Consider the following 24,449-nt stretch of genomic DNA (forward strand, 5'->3'; position numbering starts at 1 on the left):
CAGCTTTGAAAGGTCATGTCTAAAAAAAGTACAACAGTAGCATCGTTCAAACTTCCCAGGTAGGTAGCCTCAAGTCATGCAAAGAAATGCTGAAAGTTATGTTATGTGTAGATATTATAGAAGTGAAAGTATGAGACATAGAATGAAGTCAGGGGAGCACTTTTCTGTTCATTTTTACGTTTCGAAGGGGACAGAAAAAAGCTATGAAATGACAAAAAATCGTCTGTCAGTGCTATTTTTTTTTCATATCCGCTAACAGAAAGTCTATTCTATTATTTCGAAAACATGGATCGGCCGAGAATTTCGTCTTTTCATTACAGGATTGAAATAGATAGCGAGCCTCTTGAGCCGTATTTTGCGACTCTAAGTCCAGCGAGGCCACTTCCGCGAGCCGCAAAATGCGGCTTGTGGTAGGGAAAGTGTAAAATAGTTCAGTTTGGTGTCTATGTTGTCATTTCTTTTAGTCTCATGCAGTGGTAGTAATATTAGTTAAAGGAGGGTGTGCAGTTGATATGACTTTTAACTGCATTTGGTTATGGGTGGCTTACAACTGTTCTACAATTTTGGGGTTGTCTCTGAATCTAGAGACCGTTGAGAGAGATTTCAAGGCTCAGGACTCTGGCTTGACACTGATTGGGGTGTTGGATCTCCTGAACTGATGAGTTGTGTAGCTCAGGTTGTATTTTTGTTTTAGCCTCGTGCAAAGCAATAGTGGTCACCTGCATGCATTCGTAAATCTACACTTTCAGAATGGGAATGAGAAAGGGATCAGCTTTTTTTGTCTTTATTTTGTTTCTAGTACAATTCTGTATGTATATATGAATTTATAGAATTAATATAATAATACTGTGTGTGGGCCTTTGAAACGGTACTACCTTTCCTTTTTATGTTTTAAAAAGAAATATCTGTCACTGTGCTTAAGAGTATATTTGTAATGGAATGTCTTGCACTTTAGTCTGTAGCAATCAATATGCAACAGTGAGCTGAGACTGGTAATGATAAAATGCTCAAGGTACATGATTAAAATGTCACACCTGTTGATGCATTAAAAGTAGCACTTGGGTCACCCGTTTTTGATTTATTTCAATAGATGATTTTATTCTTTGAAGAAATACCAATAATATTTAAAAAGTCATCTCTTGTTTTCGTTTAATTGATGTGCTCTTGCTGTCATATGCGAAAAGGTCACTCCCATGATTCTTGTAAGCCTCAGATATTTGTGTAAGCAGAGCACATCACATTTGTTCATGTTGACTCGTGGAACATCGTGTATATTCAAGTCTAGGGATAGTTTCCGTGACAAAGCAAAGATTAACAAGGTCACTGTGGCTGGTCTTTTTGTGAATGCTGTTCCTTATGTTTAAAATTTTTTGATGGGTTATACTTAATACTTAGTTAAGAAGATGGCCAAGTAGTTAGATATAATAGTTACATTGACTACATTATCTTGTATTTTCTGACAGGAGCCTCCAAGATACCAGAAACAGCAGCAACAGCAGCAGCAGCAACAACAACAACAACATATTGCTCCAAATTTGGGTACCTACAGAGGAGGGTCACTTCCCAATGTCAATCAAATAGCTGCAAATCAGGGTATTGATTTACAAGTAAGGAGTGTTCTTTTTTATTTTGTTTCTGTTTGGGTAGCATTTTATTTATGCTAAATCTTTATGGGTAAATATCTATTGAAATCTCATGAAGAAAAAGTCTGTCTTTCAAAAGATTTTATCCATATTTTTTTGCTCGAGTTAAAATTTTTGAGACTTCATGAAACAAAAGATGTTGAAGAAAATTGTTTCTTGTTGCTTGATGAATTAGATTTTGAACAACATTGCTCTCTCTTTTATGCTTTACTTTTTTTTTCTATGCTGACCACTGTGTCCTGTAGTCAAGTGAGAAGAATGGGTGCTGTTGTTTTGAAACATGCTTTTACTTTCTATTTTACTATCTGACTGATCATTTTTCAAAATCATTTCCCTTTCCTCCCCAGGCTACATTACAGCATTTAGATGATATGAAACAAGGCAGAACAAATTTGGTTGATCGTGGTCATGGAAGACAAGAAAGACATAGGCAGCAGATTGGACCACACAGACGAAACTTTCCACCTGATAAAAGGGTACTGTAGGATGTGTTCTGTGTTTTAGATTGAGAAACTGGCTGAGCCAGTGACTTTCTTTCTTTCTGTGGATCAGCGAAATGAGATATTATGTTAGCTTATGGTGTATTATGGTACTGCAGGATGATATAGATTGCTTATCTGCAGATTATAGATCTGTTCTTTGTTACAGGTCTTTGCTTCTGACAAGGCGTATTTAATTCGTTGGTGGTCCACATCCTTGGGCCTAGAGTTCTATCTCTCTTACAAGTTGCTGGCTTATAATTTTTGTTTCATCAAGTTTTATTGAATAAGAACACATTAGCATTTTCAGCATTAATAAAGGTAGTTTTCAAACTTCAAGCATTTATGATATATCCATCAAAATGTTGAGAAAAGATTGAAAATTTGACGTAATTTAATGAAGAACAGTTGTAGTATAGATCAGCATATATTACAATAAATGAGTTAAATGTGAGAAAAAAAAGTTAGGAAAAAACCTCAAGAATTTTGTTTACTCTTTTGGTCTCTTCTTGAAATAATTGCCCAGGAAAGTCTTCAGAATCAATCTTGCAGTGTTGTATAGTCATTTGTAAACGAGTACAGCAATTTTCTTAATTTCTTTGGTAAAAAACAAATGTTTGACAAACATTTTTGTTTCACGACTGTGAGGACTTACAGTTAAAGGAGTGGGTAGATGTATGGCTGCTGCTCTTGTTTTGTTAATAATTTCTTTTTTTTTTCTTCCGTCTTTACTGTTATCGTTGTGCTGACCTGTCATGTGCTGATCTTTCCCCTGGTTATAGTTTATTATGACACCTTTGAGCTCTTGGGGTTTATGTCACCATAGTTTTTCGCTGGTATCATTTAAGGATTTCTTACTTCTGATTTTTCCTGTCAACGTAAAAAAATGAAATAAAGATAATGGTAGGTTTTGTTTTCTCTGGTATTCAGGAAAATGGGTTGTGTCTAGTGTGGGTTGGTTTGTATAGCTGTTTTACTTTAGCCTATTCCTTGTTTCCTTTCAGAGTTCCTTTTGTCCTAATCTGCTCCCTGTCATTTGTTCTTATTGATCCAGCATCACATGGGCTTTCCATGAATGTTAAATGTATCTATATATTATATATAATTCTGGTGGCCTGATCTTTGTGTCACTTTTTAAAAGAAACCACACTCCCCTCAGACCTCAAAATTAAAATGAAAGTTGTGTTCAGTATTCGTAAGAAAATAACGGTGCCCAATTTTCGTGATTTTGAACTTAAAAATGTTGTGAGCATACATCGCGAGCGATCAGGCATAGCTCAGAGCAAGAGTGAGATGCTAGAACTGTAAAAAGGGAGTGACGCTATAATTCACGCTATTTCGGTCATTGTTGGTCTCAGCTTCTCTAACTCAGGAATAAAAGAGCTTTCAGGGGAGCCCATTCTCGATACTAAATTGCATTTACCGGTTGAGAAGGAAACGAAACAAAATAGTGATATTGCCGGGCGTACTCTGTACATCTACAGCACATAGGAGGGCCCGATTTATGGACGTATATGTAAGCCGAGCAGTAGTGAAGTGGTAAAATACTCCAGAATTTAGTCATTGGTTTCCTATTTCTTTTTTTTAGAGATGTGTTGTCTCTTGGTAAACACGTCCATGGACAAAATGCGAACAGTATTGCATACAGGCGTAAGCTATTTTTGGCGGCCTTTGAGATACTGCCTGCGAAAAGCAAATGGGAATCCCCAAAGTGTATCTGACTTGTGCTGACACTTTGTCTATTATCTATTTGTGGTGGCCGAATTTTGCTATTCAAAAGGGTTTTTAATGGCTGCATCGATCGACATGCGGTTTTCGCCTAAAGATTCTTTAAAATATTTGCCAGATCATGACGCCCTTCGTTTTTTCAGTTTTGAGACAGTTTTGCTGCAAAAAGCTAAATTTCTTTATTTCGCCGATCGCTTTTGTAAGCCAACGCTTCTGAATCTGTAATTTTAGAAAATCTGATGCGGAAATGATATTATTTTGCGAGGCGTATTTTGTTTTGAGGCTATAGATCTAGACCTTCTCATTTTTTGCATCTGAATCTCTTAAGATTTATTGCTCCATTCCAGTAGAGTGTAAATATGGTAGACCAACGACTTTCAGGTGATGTTAATGCACCGATCATTCCCTTCATCGAAAGGGGGCCCATCTAGTATATATATATATGTACGAGACACTTTTTCTTCAAGGAATTACACGTCCAGTATTTTGTGTGGTGAGACTTTAAATACACAATATTTTGGTGTTTTTTCAAGTAAGGCAGCCTCGAACTGTTTCAAAAGCTTATCGTATGAACAAGACACTTTTTAGACGAATGAGTAGAATGGCGAAGACTTTGTGTGTGCATGTTAGTAGGGGTGGGGCAGAATTGAGCCATTGCTATCAAATTCCATTTAAAAAAATGTGAGTGTCTGCTCTTTAGCATTGGTTCAAAGCTGCACAGATAAATGCATGTCAAGTATGTGATAGTGGCACCACGTTTAGGGGGTGGTCAGTGGTCCTTTAGCAACACATGATAACCGTAGATTTAAAAAAACAGTGGCTGCATAGTAGCAACCAGCAATGATGTGTGTTGTATTTACTCATGCATTTATGTATTAATGATTTTGCGAATTTATTGTCACCATTGTAAAAAAAAATTCCCCAGGGAATCAATGTAAGAGTGCAATTTATTTTTATTTTTATTTCTGTTAAACCGACATATCTCATAGAAGTGACAGCAAATCTGTCATCAATTAGTCACGACTGTAGTGGTGGTCGAAAGCAGTCCATGATGAGCTAAGCCTTACCTCTAGGTTGTCTTGCTAAAGGCACGCGGGCAGCTCGTGTATGCAGGGTTTTTTTTTTATGCTGCCTTGGCACCTAAAACAATTTATTAGTACTGGTAGTTTGGCAAAATGTAAACAAAACCTTTACTCTTTCACAGATTGATTCATCACCGTATGGATCTTCCTATCACCTGTCTCCACCACCAGACACCAGTTGGCGTAGGTGAGTTGATGGAGGTTTGCCACACCCGATCAGGTCGTGCTTGCCTTAAATTTCTATCATGGTATATATTCATTATGCATTTTGTTATCTCAGCATCGTGAAGCTTTTACCTTGCTTTTGTATTTTGAAAAAAAAATGTTCCCCCCTTTTTTTTTCTTCTTTTGAAAGTTGGGTTTATAAATGCTGAGAAAGAGTTCCACTTTTGAATGTCTTTCATGGTGTCATCAGGAAATATGGTCTTTTCATTTCATGTTAAGTAGATTTTTTTTAAAGTCTTCGCTTTCACAACATTGTATTTGTTTATCTTTTGTAGCTTACACCCTGCTGCTTTTTGTGTGCCACTTAATTTGTTATTTTTGCTAAGTGATTGAAAATTAGCACATACAGCTCAAGAGTAGGAAGAATTGAACGAATATTCACAAGAACGTGGAAAGACAGTTGTGTGCGGGATTGTTGGGTGCAGTTCATGTTTGTAAGTTAAGAGTTTTTGGGCTCTCTTTGTCTTTTTTTGCTTTATGATGTCCTCCTCCGTTCATTATTTATTCTACACTTAGCCAACCTTTGCATGTTTTTTACAAATTGTTACTCTCTCAAGAAAAATGCTTGTGACAGTGATGAAAAGCTTCTGTTTGTTCCTCCCTCTGCTGCAATTGCTTATCTTTGCCTTTTTACACATTGTTGATTCGTCTTGCTTTGTTTCACTTCCCATTGGGTCATACATTCTGTTTAGGTACATTGCTTGACTCCATGCTGAAGCACAGGCACTTGTCTTTGTAATGACAGTTTATGTACTCTTTTGTTTGATGATTTCAATACCTCTATGCTAGTGCTGTGAGTGGTGATGAGATGTTCTTTTTATAAAGCTCAATGGCAGTGTTATGCATGCTTTTGAAATGTACTTGGAAAACATTATAGTGTGTATTCATTGGCAATGGAATAGACTTCAATGGGTGTTGGATCTTTTTGTTAAAATATAATTTTTAAAGGTAGGACTGACAGTTGACTATTATAATCTGTTTAGAAAATAATGTATAAATATTTAATATTGGACTGTGCTGGAAATAAAAGTATAAAACGTTTTGAGTTTTGACCGAATGGAATATTGAGTTGATAAGAATAGGTCCACATTTTATAAATGTAAGCTCTTGAATTTCTAGGACCTCAATTTTTTTCCCATAGAAATTCTAGGATATCAAAAGTTCACATTGTAAAAGAAAATCATAGAATTGGTCGTACTTTAGTTTACAGGATGCAATATCATGCTCTCGAGTTATACTTTACTTTCAAACTGCCAGTGGTTTTAATGTTTCTCCAATTATATCATGACTCCAATAACTCTCATTGTAGAAATCACCAGTGTGATAAACAAGTCATGGGCTGCTTTTTAGAAGAAATAAAGGGTAAAAATTCTGTCAATAGGCCTCAACAAATGTGAAGGCCATGTGGTAGGCGTTTGATGTGGCCAAATCGAAGTGGACCCTTTGCGCTTGAATGTGGCTACTGTCTTTATCTTGCATTTGTTGACTTGATAACAGTATGTTTTGTTTTTGTTGAATTCAGAGGTGAATTGGCTAGTGAAAGTGTACAGTTAAAACTTTTTCTCCTAGCTTGGAATCTTTTGTAACTGGTGCTAATGGTATTGTTTATCATTTTGTGTTCAGAAAAGTCTTGTGTTCATAGTTTGCTGTAATATGTGGCAGTGAACATTTGTTATAAAACTCCTTCATACAGAAAATTAAGCGGATGATTTGCTTATTTCAAAGGCTCGTTGCACATCATATCATGACTTTTTCTGCATCGGAAAACTATATACTCACCGCTCCCATAGAATACTGCTGTAATGGAATACTTATACCTTTAGGGTGTTTTGTAAAAATAAAAGGGGCAGGTGTGTATTGATAATTGCTTTCTATTTTTTTTTTATGACAGGGAGGAGGAGAATGGAAGAAAGTGTTTTGTAATAGATTAGCAAATTAATTTTCACTCTACCTTGAACTGAACTGTAACATTAACACTGGTGAATGTACCCAGACGTATATCAAGTAGTCCTTCCACTACTACTAGTAATTGTATGTACAAATTATTGCGTGCCATTGTTATTAAGAATAGTTTTGTTCATGTGAGGATGTCCGATTTGTGTTCATACTTTTAAAATTTGAAAAACCCCAAACACTTGGTATTTTTTGTGAGAGATGTACAAGTGTTTGTTTTTAGATAGGGTAGGTTTGATACTAATTATGAAGAGGTCTCAGGTAGAGGTTCTTGTACCCTTTGTGGGCAGTACCGTTCATTTTTTATCAACTTAACATGCTTGGATTTAATTATTTTATGAAAGAAACAGTGCTTGATATTTTTTTTTGTTCCCTCCTGGTTTAGGGAATTTGGAATTAATTTTTGTCTATGGTTGATTATAATTTCTTAACTTAAATGATTAGTATGTCTTGATACGGTAAAACAGTATTTGCTAACCTGAGCGATATTGTCCACAAGCACGTTATTTGGCTGGGTAGTGGGGATCACCCGAGTAGTCCTAGATATTACGTAATGCCCTACTTGGTAATACATGTAGGAAGGGGGTACAAAAATTCTAGACTTTAAAAGGTTGCAAAAGTGAGCCCTTACTCTAAAAATGTTGACAGGCACAGTGTTAAAGTATACTTTTTCTCTAGTGAATTTGATCAGATAAAGTGTCAAGGAAATGGCTAGATGCTGAGGTTCTTAACCCTTTGAGCCCTAACCACCGGTACACTGGTGGGGTGGAGCACAAAACTGCCCGTATGCCCTGTCCCAAACCTGGCCTTGTTGGGAAAAAGGACGCATAGGAAAATGTTTTTACTACACCGGACATTATTGAGTATTTTGAAGATCTTTCTGAATTAGATGCTGGTAATAGCGAAGACTTCCCTAAGTGGGTTATGGAATGTGATTCTGACAATCATATGAATGTTAGTAATATATTGCCATGGAGCTCAGGTGCATGGGCATGGTAGCCTCAAGAGGTCGGAATGAGAGGGTTAAATGACAGAGATGTCGAGAAGTATCTTTTCTAATGAGGTTTGTTTATCACATATATGATAGTGATATTTTATTTTCAATTCTGCTTTATGCTATTCATTTAAGGACACAGAAACTGACATATTTAACATTGTGATAGAAATGATGAAAGTGAAATTATTCAGATTTGTTGGTAATTGTGTTTTTTAGTTCCATTATTGGCTAGGGATATAGAACACTTCCTGAAGGGGCCAATGTTAGTAGGAAATAATGTTGAGTCCTTAAAGTCGAGAAATCTCTATAATTCATGTTACCTTTGACCCTCTCTACTATCTAGCATGTTCATATTTTCACTTGTAGCTTGTCCTGGTGGAAAGGACTATTTGGCTGTTTGACCTACATAAGTCAATGGTAGTGAAAGTCTTGTCTGGTTGCAAGATTGGCTTACATGTTTCAGTGCATGATTATAAGTAAGATTTGTATTTGTATTGTGCATCATATGATAAACGTATCATCTATTCCACCCAGACACTCATTACCTTTCTTAAAATATATGTTTGTCTTCACATGGACATTCACAAAAGGAGATTTGGTTTGAACAAAAGCTAAAATTAAAATTGTAACTGTTTTTAGCAGTAAATGTCTTTCCCAGAGAACAATGCAATATTTTTGTGTCAAGTGCATTTGTTGACAAAGCCTTTTTTTGTGAAAAATTATGGTAAATTTCTGAGATACGAATTTCTTCAGCTCTCTGAACCAGCAATCTGTCCTTGAAAGGGTTAGAAAAATAGGGTTTTCATCCTCCCTTAGTGAATGCCTTTTTATATTGTCTAACAGTATACAGAGAAGGTTGAAGTGGTTGCATTTTACCTCTCATTAATGGTGCCTTTCAGAGAAGCCACTGCATGGAATTCCATGGTACACAAATCAAGAGGAGTTTATTTCCTCATAGGGGGCCATTAAATAACAGTCTGTGAACTTTTCAATACACATTTATCCTGTTATCAGTGTACAAAATTGAAATAGAATTATTTCCCTTTTATGCAGATTTGTCCATTGTAAATGATTAGTTACAGAGTAAAACGGTTGATAAAAACCGGTCTGTTCCTTCAGTCACATAGTTTATGATATATGAAGCATTTTGTCCTGTTGGAGTTAATATTGTGTTTGAGTAGTCAATTGATTTCCTGTGTTCTTGGACTTTTTACTGGCTGTTTCGTCAAACTCCCACAGTTGTTTTATTGCAAAGCAAGACTGTTGTGTACGTTCACAACTTTATGCAGGGTTTTCATTGGGATTTCTTTATTGAGTGGGTATTTTTACTTGTTGCTTCATATAATCAAAATTGTACAAGACGACCACTCATTGTTGAGGAGAAAAGTGGTTGTCTTAGACAAGTGAATGTCTTAGACAGTGTCATATAATAATATACAGAATAAACTCCTGGGACAAAGTGGGCAGTGGGCATTTGTTCAGGTGATTGTTTTGGACATGTCAGGTGGCCATTAGAGCAGGTTCGACTGTATTTGAACGTCTGTGTACTGTAAGCACGACAAGGGACATTTAGAGAAACAATTATAAGGCTTTATCTTGGTGGGTGTTTTCAACTGCTGTTGAGTTTTTTATTTATTGGACTACAGATTTTGTTTAACTTAACATCTGCACAGGGCTTGCCTAAGAAAGATCCCTCATTTTTTTTTCACTTTGATCATAAGATTGTGAAAACAGAAAGTTAAAGAACTTGCAGTTTAAAAGTGGTCAGCTAGATTTTGAATGGTTACGAAGATGTCTAAAATATTTGAAAAAGTTTTTTCCCTCATATCTTGAAGAGGCTTTAAAAACGAATAAGCTTTTTCATTTTTAGGTGGGAATTTTCTGACAAGATTCTTTTGCTGAGCTGAAGATAACGAAAAGTTTTGAACTTTTTTGTTATTACAAATTCATTTTAAGAACAGTTAATGAAAGTTTTGACCAATATTTCTAAGAGTATGGTTCCTTATTTTTCAAACTCAGTGAGAGAGCAGATGGTCTGTGTGGCATATATATATATATGATGGGGTTTTTTTTCTTTATTTTCCGGAGAGGACAGATTTTTTTCCAATTTGATGTATTTGTGCAGGTCTTCTTTAGAATGGCTTTAAAGTGATGTTTTCTGTGGATACTGTTCTTTATATTTTACTGGCGCTTTTTTGGGGCTTTATATAAGCAACTTCATTCTTTATTGTGATGTTGTCTTCATATTCGTTATCGTTTCCTCAAAATGACATGAAATACCCAACAACCTATTAGATAGCTCTGTGTGTTCAATTTTCTGCAATTGTAGCACTTTGGAGGTATGATTATATCTGGGATGTGCTGATCATGAAATGTATGGTTGGCTCTATGGGGTTATGCATAGAAGGAAATTTTGCAGCATCTGTTTTCAGTATTATTATTTGCAAAGACGCTACTTCGCCCACAGACAGAAAGACCAATAAACAAATAGTAATAATATGGAATGAAATATACTCGTTTAAAATAAATTTTATCCTAAAACTATCTTCTAAGTTGTATTCAAATACATAAGGTCAAGAGCAAAAGTTATTTTAATGTTGGTTATGATGATAAGACTCATACTTTTTGTAAAGTTGGAAAAGAAATCTATGCATGAAGACACATACTTAGAAGCTGAAACTTGTGATTATACGAACACTTTGTATACCCAATTCAGGGATGTTCTTTGAGGAAAATTTGTCTGATCTGTGTACAGTGTGAATGGTGCTCTAAAATGGCGCATTTTCTTACACCAAAACTCGAATCATCTCTGGGGCTTCAGGATTCAATGGGATTTGTCATCTCTGAATAACCTTTTAGAAATAGCTGTGATGTGATGGATGTTATGTGTGCATATGACTTGTAGTACAGACTTGCAGCCTGCCTAAGGGTATATCTACTACTAATATTATGTACAGTATTATTTTTACCTCTTCAAGGTTAGTTTTGTCTCGTAATTTGACGTAGTTTAGTTGTGTGTTAAATTACTCAATGTTGTGTAAACTGAAAATATGTCCATTTTTTTGTTCTCTAAATGATTGTTGTGAGAGCTTTCTATATGATAAATCAATATCAGTGTTAGAAAACAGATTGTTTTTACTATAAATTGAACATTATCAAGTATACTCTTAATATTTTTTCAACGCTGTTGTTTTCTATGCACAGATTTTGCCTTGCTTAATGCTTACAGTTTTGTTTTAACCGTTTTAAAATGTTATTTTCTTTAATTTTCCCAACTCTTTCTTTGTGTTCAGATTTTATTTGACCACAGTTTGGTTTACCCTTTTTTTTCCTTCTTGCAATTTTGATTGATTTCCTTTGCCAGTTATGGGCTCCCCAAGATGAACCGCTATCTGTATAGTGGCGTTTCCTTGTCTCGGTGAGTGTCTTTCCCCTTTCCCCTCCCCTGATTTCCTCTCTTACCCTCAAACCTTTGTGTTTGACCCTTTGCACTCACTTGCCAAACTGTTTCTTAAGGTGTGGTTGTGGGCGCTATTATGCATTTTAGCTATTTCCAGGCTTAATGGTCATTCTCCCTCAAGGTGGGAGAGGAAGCATGGGGGTTGGGTTCTTGTTTGTGGGTGGATTGCAGCGTGGTTATGTGACTCATTGTGACCGGGGCAGCGTGATTAGAGTTGTTTGATTAGTGCCAGTTCCAAATGGCATGTGATCGTGTACTTCTACGTTGATTTTATGTCGTGTATGCTCTTGCTTCATGTGCTCTTTGTGTTTGAACTATGTTGTCTTGTCCTTGAAAGGGTACCAATGCTTTTGTTGTTTACCTTGTAGACTTTTGTACTGTGTTACGCCGTGCTTCATGGTCTTATGGGTCAGATGTTTTTGGCTCATCGAGTGTTTATATTGTCTTGTTGTCAGTTTGAGCTTTATTCGACTGTTTCAAGACTTGTAACAGTTTAAGTAAATGAACAATGTGACTCTTGGAACATGGAGGGAGGGAATTTGTAGAGTGAGACTTGTCAGAACTTCATGTTTCTTAAGTTTTTGCATAGGCAGTTGAGATGTTTCCTCAAGTTTTCTTATAGTAAAGGGGACTTAGTTTTGAAGGTAACTAACTTCAGAACATTCTGCCTTTTAGTAATCAGGATAGAAACTGCTCAAAAGTCAACCCTCACCCATCCAAAGCTTGTCTGATAAATGGATGGCGACCAGGTACCCATTTCTGTGTACTTGTGACTTTTGATTTTTCCATCCTACTATTAACCTACTCTAAGACAATTCCATTCCAATCATTTCCAGAATTTTTATTAATTAGAAAAATTATTTTATCTAAAGTGCAGGAACCCAAAATGATTTTTCGACTAATAGTTTCCAAATCATAATTTCGGTGCTTGAGTAGATGTGTTGGGAAACTTTCTAGGGAGGGGTGGAGCATAGAGAAATGAAGATCTGATGGTCCTCCGGAATCATTTCATTACTGTGATGGAGATGGGAGGAATCCATAGATTTATTCTAAGAAATACAAATGGGCATCTTTTTGTCACTCGTCAACTTTCATTGCAGAGGACACACATAGGATTGATACAATGTCGTGTGAAAAGTATCCCTGTTTGGTATTGTTATTGATTTCAATGAGGAGTTTGGACGTAGAATCAAGTTCATGTACTGGCAATACTGGCAACATAATTGTGAAGTATCTATGCTGTGGTGATGGTCTTCGCTTCCCAGCATTGCTTTTTTTGTTACTCTTTAATTGTGAATTTTGTATTTGATCTGTAAAGTTGCAGTGAACTTATTATACTTGTCAGTCATGCCTGTCCATGACTGAAGTATTGTCTAAGTGAAGTTACTTTAAAAATGTTTAGTGACAACTTTTCTGATGTGCATTTCCTTTCTGCGCCTTTTTTTTTTTAAGTCTGCAATTATATTGCAGAAACACTCTGTCTTTTCCGTAATGAATGGTCTTTGCGTGTCAAGTGCCCTATGTTTCACTTTGCATAGGGTTAATTTTTGTAGCCATGCTACTCTCCCATTGCTTTTTCTTGTTCTTTCATGTAACTGATGCATATAAGCTTCACAGGTCCCTGAACCTATTTGGTCACTGAACACATTTTAAAAAAACCAACTATTGTGTGTTCAGTTGACACCAGATTTCTACTTAATTATTAAGGACTAGCAATGACTGGTGGAGGTTAGGATTGTCATGTTGTTTTGGCATGACAGGGTTGGTATCGGAGTTTGTTGAACTTCATTGATCTTCTAATCGTTTTAAGGAAAGGGCCTTTGCTGCACCCTGGGGGTATATTTTGAGGATGAGTACACTGCATTGAAAAAACATTTCAGACTTTTAAAGAGAAGTATGAGTTTAAAATCAGAGTATTTAGTGGAAATAATGTTATTCTGAATTTGTCTAATGGCTGCGTAATCTTGTTTATAAGCATTATCTTGATAGAAAACTGAAAGAGCATTTTGTAAAATATGTATGTCGATTTTCTCACTCGGTTTAAATGAGTGTGGCTCTAAGAAAACCAAATAGAAGGTGCAGATGGGATTTGTGAGATTCCTTTAAAAGTAGAAAGGGATTCCATCTCTATTTGAAAGTAGGTTTTATGAAAGATGGAAAAATAGCCCTCTTCTTAGATTTTGATTTTTAAGGATTTTGTTTAAATGTTGTTCTATTATTTTTTAAAAACCCCTTGACTGCTAACCATAAGTCCACCGTGTGTGCTAAGAAAATTTCCACAGTGGCTGTGTATGACATGGTCTGCTTTTTTAATGGCAATAGCTCGCTTACTATAAGCACTAGATACAGCAAAGTATATGTCAAATAAAAGAGAAATTAACGTGCAATCCACTGGTGTTACTCATTTTTAGGTATAAGTATTCTGGAGAAGAATCTGGCAGGTGAATGTGAGATTTAAAAAAATTCCATCTCCGTATTCGAGATCTCAGTCGGGTCTCGGATATTAGATTTATGACAAAAACCTCCTTTAGATGAATTGAAATGTGCATAGTCATTGTCAGTATCTCGATAAATTTCTGCAATAACCTGATCCATAGACCTAGTCAACTTTTGCGAAGCCATCGTGGCGAATGTAGACTGCACGCCAAAACTTCAGAGAGACAGACTGACTTAGTTATTTAAGCACAACACACAACACACAACACACCATGTCTCTTTGTTTCAGCTACTACATTCGAATCTCTGGACTAATAGCCAAAAAATAGGCATGATCACATCGTCAAGTGGAGAGAATACAGGGATGTAACTCTTGTTACTCAAAACTGTGTGGAAGTGAAGATGTGCATAAAACAAAACAGGGGGTTTTCAGGCGTACCAGGCGTACCATGTATGCCTACAGTGCACACGGGACTGAATTGTTACGGCGTACCAGGTACGCCCACAGAGCAGGCAAGGGGTTAAAGAGATTATTTCGGTGACATACGGTGGCCAACATTCTAAAATCTAAAAAATTTTTACTCATTACTTTAGAGACTTATTTTCACATACACCCCCTACCAATGTAAAGGAAATTTATTGCTTTTCCAGTGAAATCTAGTGGGCATGGATATTTTAGCAGCAGCAAAGGACAACAACTGTGCAACGTTTGTTTCACTCGTCATAAAAAATTTTGAAAGCTATTTTCTCAAAGCTTATCCTTTGGACCCCTTCCCTTTAAAGTGCTATAACTTTTTACAAAATGCTTTAGTTGCAGGGAAATGGATGCCGAAAGGCTACAGTAAGATGAACTCTCTGAAATGTGGAAAAACGGTCTGTTTTGAAACCGTTCACCTTTCAACAGGTTTTTAAAAATCATGTTCCATTGGTAATGAAGTTCATTTTGGGTGTTGAGTATCATGTTTTAAACTCTGGCGTTTTGTTTGGTGACAGAGACAACCTCTGAGAGCTTGAGACGTAAAAGATGCCTTTCATTGTGCTTCAGCGTATCCTATGTTATTTTATGGAGCGTCAGGTTTGGTGGGAAGCTTCTAACCTACTTGTTTGTGTGTAGTGTTGAAATTGTTTTCTTTATTGTTCCAGGGTGCACTCTGACCCCTCCCTGCACATGAATGCAATGGGCGGAAATACAGCAAATAAAAATTATACGCATCCCCCCGTGACACCACCGTCCCATCGCCGTAGTAAGTACCACTGTGATGTGTTATATTTATGTGTTGGGAAAGAACATATCGTCGCTGTTGCAAGCAATTCTCTTTAGTTCAAAATTTGAGAATTTTTAGATTTTTACATACACCTTTCCAAAGCTTATCAAAGATGCGACTTTCAATGTCGCATACGTTAACTCGGGTAATGATTTCCTTTCTTTCAGGATTTGGTTTGTATCATCTGACTTTTTGTGTATCAGTGACGTTTACTTGATTCCTGTTTTCCTCCTTGTGCTCCACGGGAATTAATTACCTATATTTTACTGAGGGTCTGACTTATGGAGATTTGTAATAGCCGGAATCTGAGGCTGTCTCAAAGCGAGGCAATGTGCTTGGCTTTGTGATGGTTCCTGATGCTGTCTGGATAATATTTGGATTAGTTTTTTGTCGTATGTTTCAATTTCAAAGGGGGCATTCAAAGGGCTGTTGGCATGCTCTTCAGCCAGTCGTGACTTTGAACCATAAGCAGTGATTCATTTGTGTTTGTCCTTACAGTTGTAGAGATGGTTGGAGAGAATGCAGGGGACAGCCTCCAGTTAAATTTCTGGGATTCTAAGAAAATGGGACCATCGAGGCCAAAGTCTTGTGAGGTTCCCAATATCAAGTAAGTGACAATAAGTTATACAATGTGTGAAAAATATATTGATGTGCAACACAACTGTTTAACTCATTTTCGCCCATTAACGATACATCAGCACAGGCTCTATACTCATACTTTATTTAGTTCATAAATGCTTGATCCATAATTTTAAGTTTTGATATAAACAAATTTCAAAAGTAGAAACTTCCTGCAACAAAATATAGTGTCTATAACTACGTAAGTGGGTGGAAAGTTGAAATTGTTGAAATATTTTGTGTGGTGTGTTTGTGAAACCAAAAAATGAAAGATGATCACTCCTATTTCTAGTTCAAGCTATTTTTTCTGGGCCTGGTAGTAAACGACCCTATGGGTATATAACTTGTAAAACAGACTAGGGAATTTTTATTTAGTCAGCTTGAGGACAGAGATGATATTGTCTTAGAATCCTTAGCTTTAGATTCTAATTTGGGTGATTATTGAATCGAGAATGCGAAGCGCGAAAGACATGATTCAACAATGACAGCAAAGAGGATAGTTGGAGATAGGGAAGTGAGTGAATATGTTTGGAAATGAAAGGGAAAGAAAGCCAAGAGAAGTGAAAATCAAGAGGATAATGATCTAGATCTAGGTCTAAATCTAAATCTAGACTTGGACAAGCAAGTGCAACTTGGGCAAATTCTGATTCATTGCAACTTTTGGTATTGTCACAGTGATGTTACAAAATTGATAATAAAATCTGCTAGAATTGCACAATGTCATACCTTTTTGCATGATTATGCAGGGAATTGAATGTAACATTCATTTTATAAGCGTAGGAATCTTTTTTTGAAATACAAATTTTATTATTGATATTTAAAGTCGAAAATTTAGTCTGTCTTTTTATTAGCTCCCATGTCCTTCCCAACATACATACTTATCATTCACGATCGGATGCACAGAGAAAATTGGTGAAAGCTGGTATAAAAATGGGCAGGGAATGAGTTAATAAATGTGGGGTGATGAGAGGGGGGTGTTTGTCTTTGTCATCAAATGTTATTCTTAATTCATGACGGACCAATTTTTATTTAGTTTCCTAAAAGGTAGATCTCATAATGTACTTAAAAGATTTGACAATATGTGCACAAACCGTACTAGGAACAGATTGAGCTCCTTGTAATTCCTTGCATTGTTTGGACTTTCATGGGTCTTGAGCTGTGTTCAAAGTCCACTAAAATGTTCACAGACTATTTTCTTCTTTAAATTGGTCTCAATTTTTTGGGGGGTCCTGAGGAAGTTGAGTACCTCTGTGTATGACTTATTTAAGTGTACCTGAACGATCAGGATACATTTTTACCAAGGTACGTCGTCAGCTCGCATGTTTAGTTAAATATGATTGAAATCTTTGTTTTCAAAAGTTGTTTACTTACAAGTATGTCTACTCACATGTTGGCTGTGTTGTTTTCCAGCATTTACCCCAGCCAGGAGCAGGAGGGCAGCAGCTCACAAGGGGGTGGTGCCATCATCCCGATGACGGCCAACAATACAGGCTCCCTGCCTGACCTGTCTGTGCTGCAGTTTCCCTCCCCACTGGTCACACCCCTGGACCAGGAGGACCCCTACAATACGGCCAATGCTGTGGCTGGCGTGGCCAATCAGGGCAACAGCCCTGTGAGTCTAAGCCCCACCAGTCCGCGACATATGCCAGGCATGGCCCACTCGAGCCCGCAGAGCCCTAATCAGCGCCGCCGCCAGCCAGGAGGCATGGCTCTTCCCAGCCCGCTGGTGTTGAATCAGATGGGAGGCCCACCCTCGCCCGTGAGTACACCCTTATATTGCCATCTTCCTTTTGATTCTCATTCTTGTTGTTTTTATTGTTGTCCTGCTTGAATACGTGGAAATTGTTCAGGGATTTATATTGCCAGTTTACAAGACATGGGAAGTTTCTTGTTTTATAATGCTTTTGCCAATAGCATTGGTATTTTTTGTAATGTGCAGGGTATCAATTCAATTTAAAAGGGGCCATTCAGATTATTGTAAGCGCGATTTATTTTGACTGATTGTTGAAGAAGAGTAAACTGTAAATGTTGCAATGTCAAGCATTCTGAATAGGTTTTGTTGCTTATATAGGGCAATCTGATTTGAGAAGTGAGGAGTGAAGGGCTGTTTATGTGCAGTAGGTTTTGTTTTTATTCACATTTGTTCGAGTATTGCTTTTTTTTTTTTCATTCAAGTAGTGATCACTACACCATTTTTTCCAGTTGCAATTTTTGTGTGATTTAGTATTACGTAGCTTAATGTTAAGTTACCGAAACATTTCCTTTCACAATTATGAGTTCGTACATGTACACAAATATTCCTTTAGATATTGAAATTTGATGAAACAACTATTGTGACATATATTTTCATACTTCTAAGTAAATTTAATCATTACTATATTGCAAACAGAATGTTGATAATAATTTTTGTTTCAACATGGGAGAGTTTTGAGGATCTTATTAGATTTGAAACTAAAGTGCTGTCTAAATTTGTCACAGCAGTTAGATGTGTTAGAAAAGTTTTATCTTATGTACCTAATTAGCTTTATGCTCTGCCTCATATTTTTGAAGAAATTTTCTTGAGAGATATTGAACAGCAAAACAAGAATTTAAAACCAACCTGGATGGAGAATCACCATCTGTTATTTGTTTCAGTTGTTGCTTTACTGCTTTGTAGTGTAGATATAGATTTAAATGTTGCTACCCCCCCCCCCCCCTCCTTATTCATGATATGCATTTTATGATTTTGGGGGGGGGGGGATTTGTCTCCCAGGAAATGTATATATTTTTTTTTTCGCCGAGAGATTGTTTTATGGTCAAAGTTGCGAAATCTGTGGATGTTGAAAGTTGTTCAGTGACCTGTTGTATGCACCACACATTGTTCTTTTTGATGTCCTATTGTCCTTGGCTGTAGAGAGTGTGTTAAGTAGTTACGCTTAAGTGGACCAGCTTGTTTAGGCCATCACAGATTTTTACCCTTGGCCAGACTGCAAAATGTTCCTTTCTGTGATATGAAGATCAGTTGGATTAGCTGTATCTAACTGTTATGCTTTAAATAAAGATGTGGAACTTCTACTTTTAGTAGTAATACGATAATAGACATCATCGTCTTCAGTGTTGAATGGGCAGTTACATGTAGATCAGTTTGGTATGTTTGGTTTCAGTTAATTTTTTTTTAACCATTGATTGTGCACATCATTTTAAAAATATTTTTTTAAGAAGGCTTTTGGCTCATTTGTTTACTTGCAAGCATCAACAGATTTTTAGTTTTTTAGTAGAGGTTTTAAGGCACTCGCAACTACATACGATCATATGAGTGCCAGAAGATTAGAGGTGTTACAAGAGAGTAATAAACATAAAGAAGTAGGGGAGATAAGGAAGATAGATGTTTGATGGGAAAGAAGAAGCAAACCACACCAGAACACCCGCCAACCACCCACTTCAACAGGTTTTCTGTAACAAATAATCACTGCATTAAAACAGGAAATGAAAAATCTCTTCTGCAGCAAAATTATTTTTTGTTTACCCTCTTACAACTGCAGTGACATAAAATAAATTAATATTGAGCCATTTTATTAACTTTGACTGACTCTTTAACTAACGTTGCTTCTGAAAATGTGTAGGATATATGTGTGATTCTGAGAAAACCTTTGAGAAAGTGCAAAAAGCTGTTTTGTGATATCATAAAAAATAGGTAGGACTGATTTTTTAAATGAAAATGAGAAAGATGAAAACCTTTCTAAATTTGAATTTGAAAGAATTTTGCTGAAATTAACATTTAGTTGAAGACTTATGAGGGCTGCCTATTTCTACAGATTTTTCCAGTAGTTACTGATTTTGGACCTGTTCTCCCGCCATACCGATAAAGGTATCAAAACTTCTGGATTTGCGATGGGCACTGAAAGTAAAAGAAAAATAAAATGGCTCGTTCTGTAGTGCTTCCAATTTTCCTTATTTACGGAAATCTGTACATTCTGAATGTTACTCACCTGACACATCATCGTATCAACTTCATCAGTTGAAATAAAAGAGAGAGAGAGAATCAAAGGATCCGTACTTGCTTCCGTAACTTCTCAGATATTTATGGTTACCCTCGGCAATGAGTTAATAGAAACCTGACAGGGTGTGCATTAGGTACACTCTACCGTTGTCCGGCTAGGCCTGTGCATCTGTTGCGAGTTGTTGGCAATACATTTTCACATGCAAATCGGCTAAAATCTGACTAGATACACAGCTAATCTTTTCTCTGCATTTCATTCACTTATTCTTTTTGTCTATCTTCGGGATTTTGCTGCGGCTGGAAAATCTGTGCCTTGATTTTTTTTTTAATGGTTTGGGAATGTAGAATGAAAATTAAAATCAGAAAGAAACTTTTTCAAATCTGTCTAGATTTTGAGAAATTATCAGTATGGGGATTCTACAGCAGCAGGATAAGGCCACGGTGCAAGAAATTCATGCTAAAATATAAAAAACAAAGGAAATATGGAAGTGGTGCTCTGAGGTGATATTTGACAATCGAACTTGTAAATGGGGGAAAATTAGAATACAGGCTCCGTGATTGTGTTGTCAAGACTTATATATGCCTGCTGTCAGTGGTGTGCTGACAAATTGAATAGTGACAATGGAAAAAGGACATTTTTCTACCCTCGAAAAGTAGTAAATTAAAATTTCTTCTGGGGCTTTTCTCCCAGAACCCTCACTGGACCTTGCTGGGGGGCCTGTGATTGAGATTGAGAGAAAAAAAATCAATCTTTTTTTAGGTGGACAAAAACTGCTTAACGGGATACCAGAGGATAAGATCTGGAAACCAAGTTCTATGATTAGAGCGCTGTGCGTGCAGCAGGGTGCCTCTTTGTATGATGTCTTGTGTGTAGGCTATACGCAATGATAGCTACCCCCCAGGGTGGTACTACTGACTGAAGTGTCTTAAGGTCATTCCCAAAGGGGGGACATTAAACATGTTCTTATGCACAGTAGAATTGTAATTGTTAATGGGCTGATTCATCAATGTCATGCTCTGAACTGCAACTGCCTGAACTGCAACAGGGAACTGCAGCTTTTTCTTTCCTAATCCTTACAAACGCCTTTTTCATCTACTTCTTTTGTATGTTTGTCACTCTATTTACGGGGTGCCTTAATAGTCGAAGCAGACTTTGTGTTGTTGAAGCCAGAGAGGTGAGCAGAGTAAGCCTGATTCCCTGTAAGGGCTTCTCTGTTGACATCCACCCCTTGGCGCTCATATGACCTTATGCAGTTGCGAGCGCCGTAAAACCTCTACTAACACCCCCCGGGGCAGTGCCACTGACTGTAGTCTTTAGGCCATTCCCAAAGGGGGGGACATTTCTCGTTCAAGCATAGTAGAATTATAAATGGGCTGACTCATGTCACGCTCATAACTGTGCCTGATCTACAACAGGGAACTGCTGCTTTTTCTTTCCTGACCCTTACTATTGTTGTTTTCCTCTACTTCTTTTGTATGTTTGTCACTCTCTTGTGACCTGCTATTTTGGGGTGCCTTGATAGTCGAAGCAGACCATGTGCTGTTGAAGCTAGAGAGGGGAGCAGTCTAACTTAGTCTAAGTCTAATTCCCTGTAAAGACTTCTCTGTTGACACCCACCCCTTGGCGCTCATATGACCTTATGCAGTTGTGAGCGCCGTAAAACCCTCTAATATAAAAAAAAACAACCCTACTAAAACAAACAAAAACTCAATGATAGCCTTTTCACTATGAAAACACCAGTTTTTAAAATATTTTGCATTTTTTAAATCCAATAATTAATGTACGATGCAGTGACTGCCAGATTTTCCAGCATCACAACGTCCCACATTCTCATAGTCCTTCAAACTCAGTACTTGCTATCTTCCATTGTCACTTTTTAAAAATCGTTTGTGATATATGCATACAATAATATTAAATGAAAGGATATTTTTACTGCTTCTAAGGGGAAAATTCTATGTACATGATCGCATTATGTGAAGAAAAAAAAATGGATCATTTCGTTTGCTCTTTATTCAGTCCTGTCATGGAAATAAAATAATTTTCTTTAAAAAGTTTCTGATGTTCAAGAAAAATGTTTTATTTAGAGTATGCTAGCAAGTCTCTTGAAAATGTATGTGTGACATTGTGATGAAGTCAGGCGCTCGTTGTGAAATCGAGGAAACTGGCATTTTCCCATCCAGAGGACAATTTTTAAAGAATTTTTTGTTTTGGGTTCAACACTTTTTATGTCCATTTAGAAATGCATTTCTGCGTTTATTTTACTGAACAATGTTGATCAAAGGCACAAAAAAATGTAAATTTGCAGTTTCTAAAGTCACAGCAGCTTTAAAAGTTACGAAATTTCGGCAGCCATTTTCTTGCTAATTTTATGTCTGAAATCAGGTGATCCCCCACCTCCTTTAATTGCAAGTAACTCGACTTCTTTTCAAGACAATGGGTAATTTTTCATCAAAAGCAAAAGAACTGAACAAGCTTTAAGATTATACCAATAATGCGACACGTACCTGCGATAGATTTTCTCAGAATCACATTTTTTAAAAAGTCTAGTACATTCCTTAAAAAATGCTCGTGTCTTATACGGGGTGCCCACTACGGCTGGATCGGGCAGTTCCTCCGACTCGATCGCCTGAAACTGAAAACAAACACGTTTGTTTTTGAGTCGGTCGATCAACCCGATCGGCCGATCCCATCCGTAGGTGTTGGAAGTGATAGCTTGTGAATTGTTTTGTATAAAGTGAAAGAAGGTATCACATACATGCTATTGATTTGATTTTTTTTTTTTTCATGTGAAAACTACTTGATCGAAACAGGTTTAAAGTTATCAGCAGTGGCTTTGGAAGAGGGAAGCATGTGCTTTCTAGTTGACTTTTAATGAACTCATTTCTGTTAAATCCACACTTTTTCCTTAGATTTAGAATTTTTTTTTGTCATTTCTTTCTTTTTTTTTTTTCTATTTGGTTGGTTGATTTTCATCCTGATTCATTTTTGACTGTACTTTTGTTTATAGTGTTAGTGTGAGTCTTGCTGTTGTGCTTTTGTCAGCGTGTCTGTTTGTTTGGTTTTTAGGCTGGAATGGCAGATATGGACCCGTGCATGCGACAGCAGTACATGTTGTGTTTACAACAGCAGCAACAGCTACAGCAACAACAGCAGCAGCAGCAGCAAATGAGGCACCGGGGCTCCCCCCACAGCCAACCCTACCCGACTCCTGTCTCTCCCTTATACTCGCCCACGCATCGGTCGCTAAACCACCAACGGCAAGCCACTAAGCCTTCATTGCACAATCACTCGCACCACATAGGCTCTCCGACTGGTTCCCCAACACACAGCACCCCCTTGCCCCCCAATCAGCAGCCACAGCTTCACCAGGCTCAGTTCTCACCCCCCATCCAGCCACAGCAACAACAACAACAACAACAACACACAAACCCCCAACAGCATCAGCATCAGCAACAACAACAACAACAACAACACCAGCGTCAGCAATCTCCCCTGTCGCCCCCGGTGCCTCAAGTGCACATCACCAACTGTGATGACCCGAGTACGCAGGTTGGTACCTTGTGTTACATGTTACATTTCCCCCGACCAGCTTACATAGAACATTCGCGTATGAGCTTATAGTCATGCACTGCATCGATATTTTCCTTCATGTGTCACATATTGTACGATGTATTGTCTTGTATTTATTAACTCACCAGCAGTGTATATCTTATGGTTTGTTAAACCAGTTTGCAGCCCTGTCCGCTGTATATACTTTTTAAAATATGTTTTCATTTGTTCATTTTGTAGTTTTCAGTCATTTTGGGATTTCAGAAGATGACTGTGTCAACCTGCTATTTTGAGAGAAAAGTTAAGATTAATTATGATTATATTGAGGTCATGAGAAGGGAGCTGGTTCAAATAGTCCTAGGGAAATGATGTTTTATTCATATTTGCCTTTACAAGTACGTATCTTATAGACATGAGATTTGGGTTTAAATACTGTATTTGAAAGGGATATGTATAAGTAGATGAGTAATAATAAAATTGTCTTTCGCGTTCAGGTTTTTCTTTGTCCACCTTTCAAGGAAGTCACTTTTTATAGAACTTTCTTAGGTTTTTAAAATGTGGTTGAGAATGTGTGTAACACTGGTGCATGTTAAAATAATGGGAATAATATTAATATAATCTTTTAGCTTTACTATGTTGATCCATTTATATGAATTTGTTGAATCTTCTGAAGACAATGTTAACACAGTGTCTTGTGTTATATAATGTTAGTAGGCTGTACACCTGGTGTCCATGCTCTTGTCTGTGCCAGTGTTGAGTATGAAGTCCTTGTGTGCTTGACATTGTAATCCCACCAAGCATGATGTGACGCGGCAGGCTTCAGTGTAGCACGGCTTCTCCTGATGTGTGTGTACTGTACCCGCTGCTTGGCCATCCTTTGGCAGTGGGCACCTGACTAGTCGGTAGTCACCTTGTCGTCCCTTTACCTGAATTCTGTTGACTAATTCTTCAGTTACTGCCAACTGTTCTAGGTGGTCCCTCATACTGTATTATAGTGGTGCAGCTCCTCTGGGTATATTGGTTGGTCACTGGTT

The 24,449-nt window shown here is 37.2% G+C and overlaps 1 protein-coding gene across 4 annotated transcripts in view; it reads left to right on the plus strand.

Annotated features, from left to right (window-relative positions):
* The window catches only part of LOC101849979 (CREB-regulated transcription coactivator 1), a 50,309-nt gene that overhangs the window by 7,305 nt on the left and 18,555 nt on the right, over positions 1-24,449 (plus strand). For 2 of the 4 annotated variants that reach the window (XM_005089886.3, XM_035970051.1), the window contains exons 2-9: positions 1,464-1,607; positions 1,991-2,119; positions 5,055-5,119; positions 11,472-11,525; positions 15,147-15,247; positions 15,767-15,875; positions 17,297-17,645; positions 22,933-23,415. In XM_005089886.3, the coding sequence (XP_005089943.1) occupies positions 1,464-1,607; positions 1,991-2,119; positions 5,055-5,119; positions 11,472-11,525; positions 15,147-15,247; positions 15,767-15,875; positions 17,297-17,645; positions 22,933-23,415 (1,434 nt within the window). The remainder of the gene's footprint in view (positions 1-1,463; positions 1,608-1,990; positions 2,120-5,054; positions 5,120-11,471; positions 11,526-15,146; positions 15,248-15,766; positions 15,876-17,296; positions 17,646-22,932; positions 23,416-24,449) is intronic. The other 2 variants (XM_013083134.2, XM_005089887.3) reach the window with 2 other exon arrangements.

This window comes from Aplysia californica, unplaced genomic scaffold (assembly GCF_000002075.1).
Source record: "Aplysia californica isolate F4 #8 unplaced genomic scaffold, AplCal3.0 scaffold00010, whole genome shotgun sequence".
NCBI classification, from domain to species: domain Eukaryota; kingdom Metazoa; phylum Mollusca; class Gastropoda; order Aplysiida; family Aplysiidae; genus Aplysia; species Aplysia californica.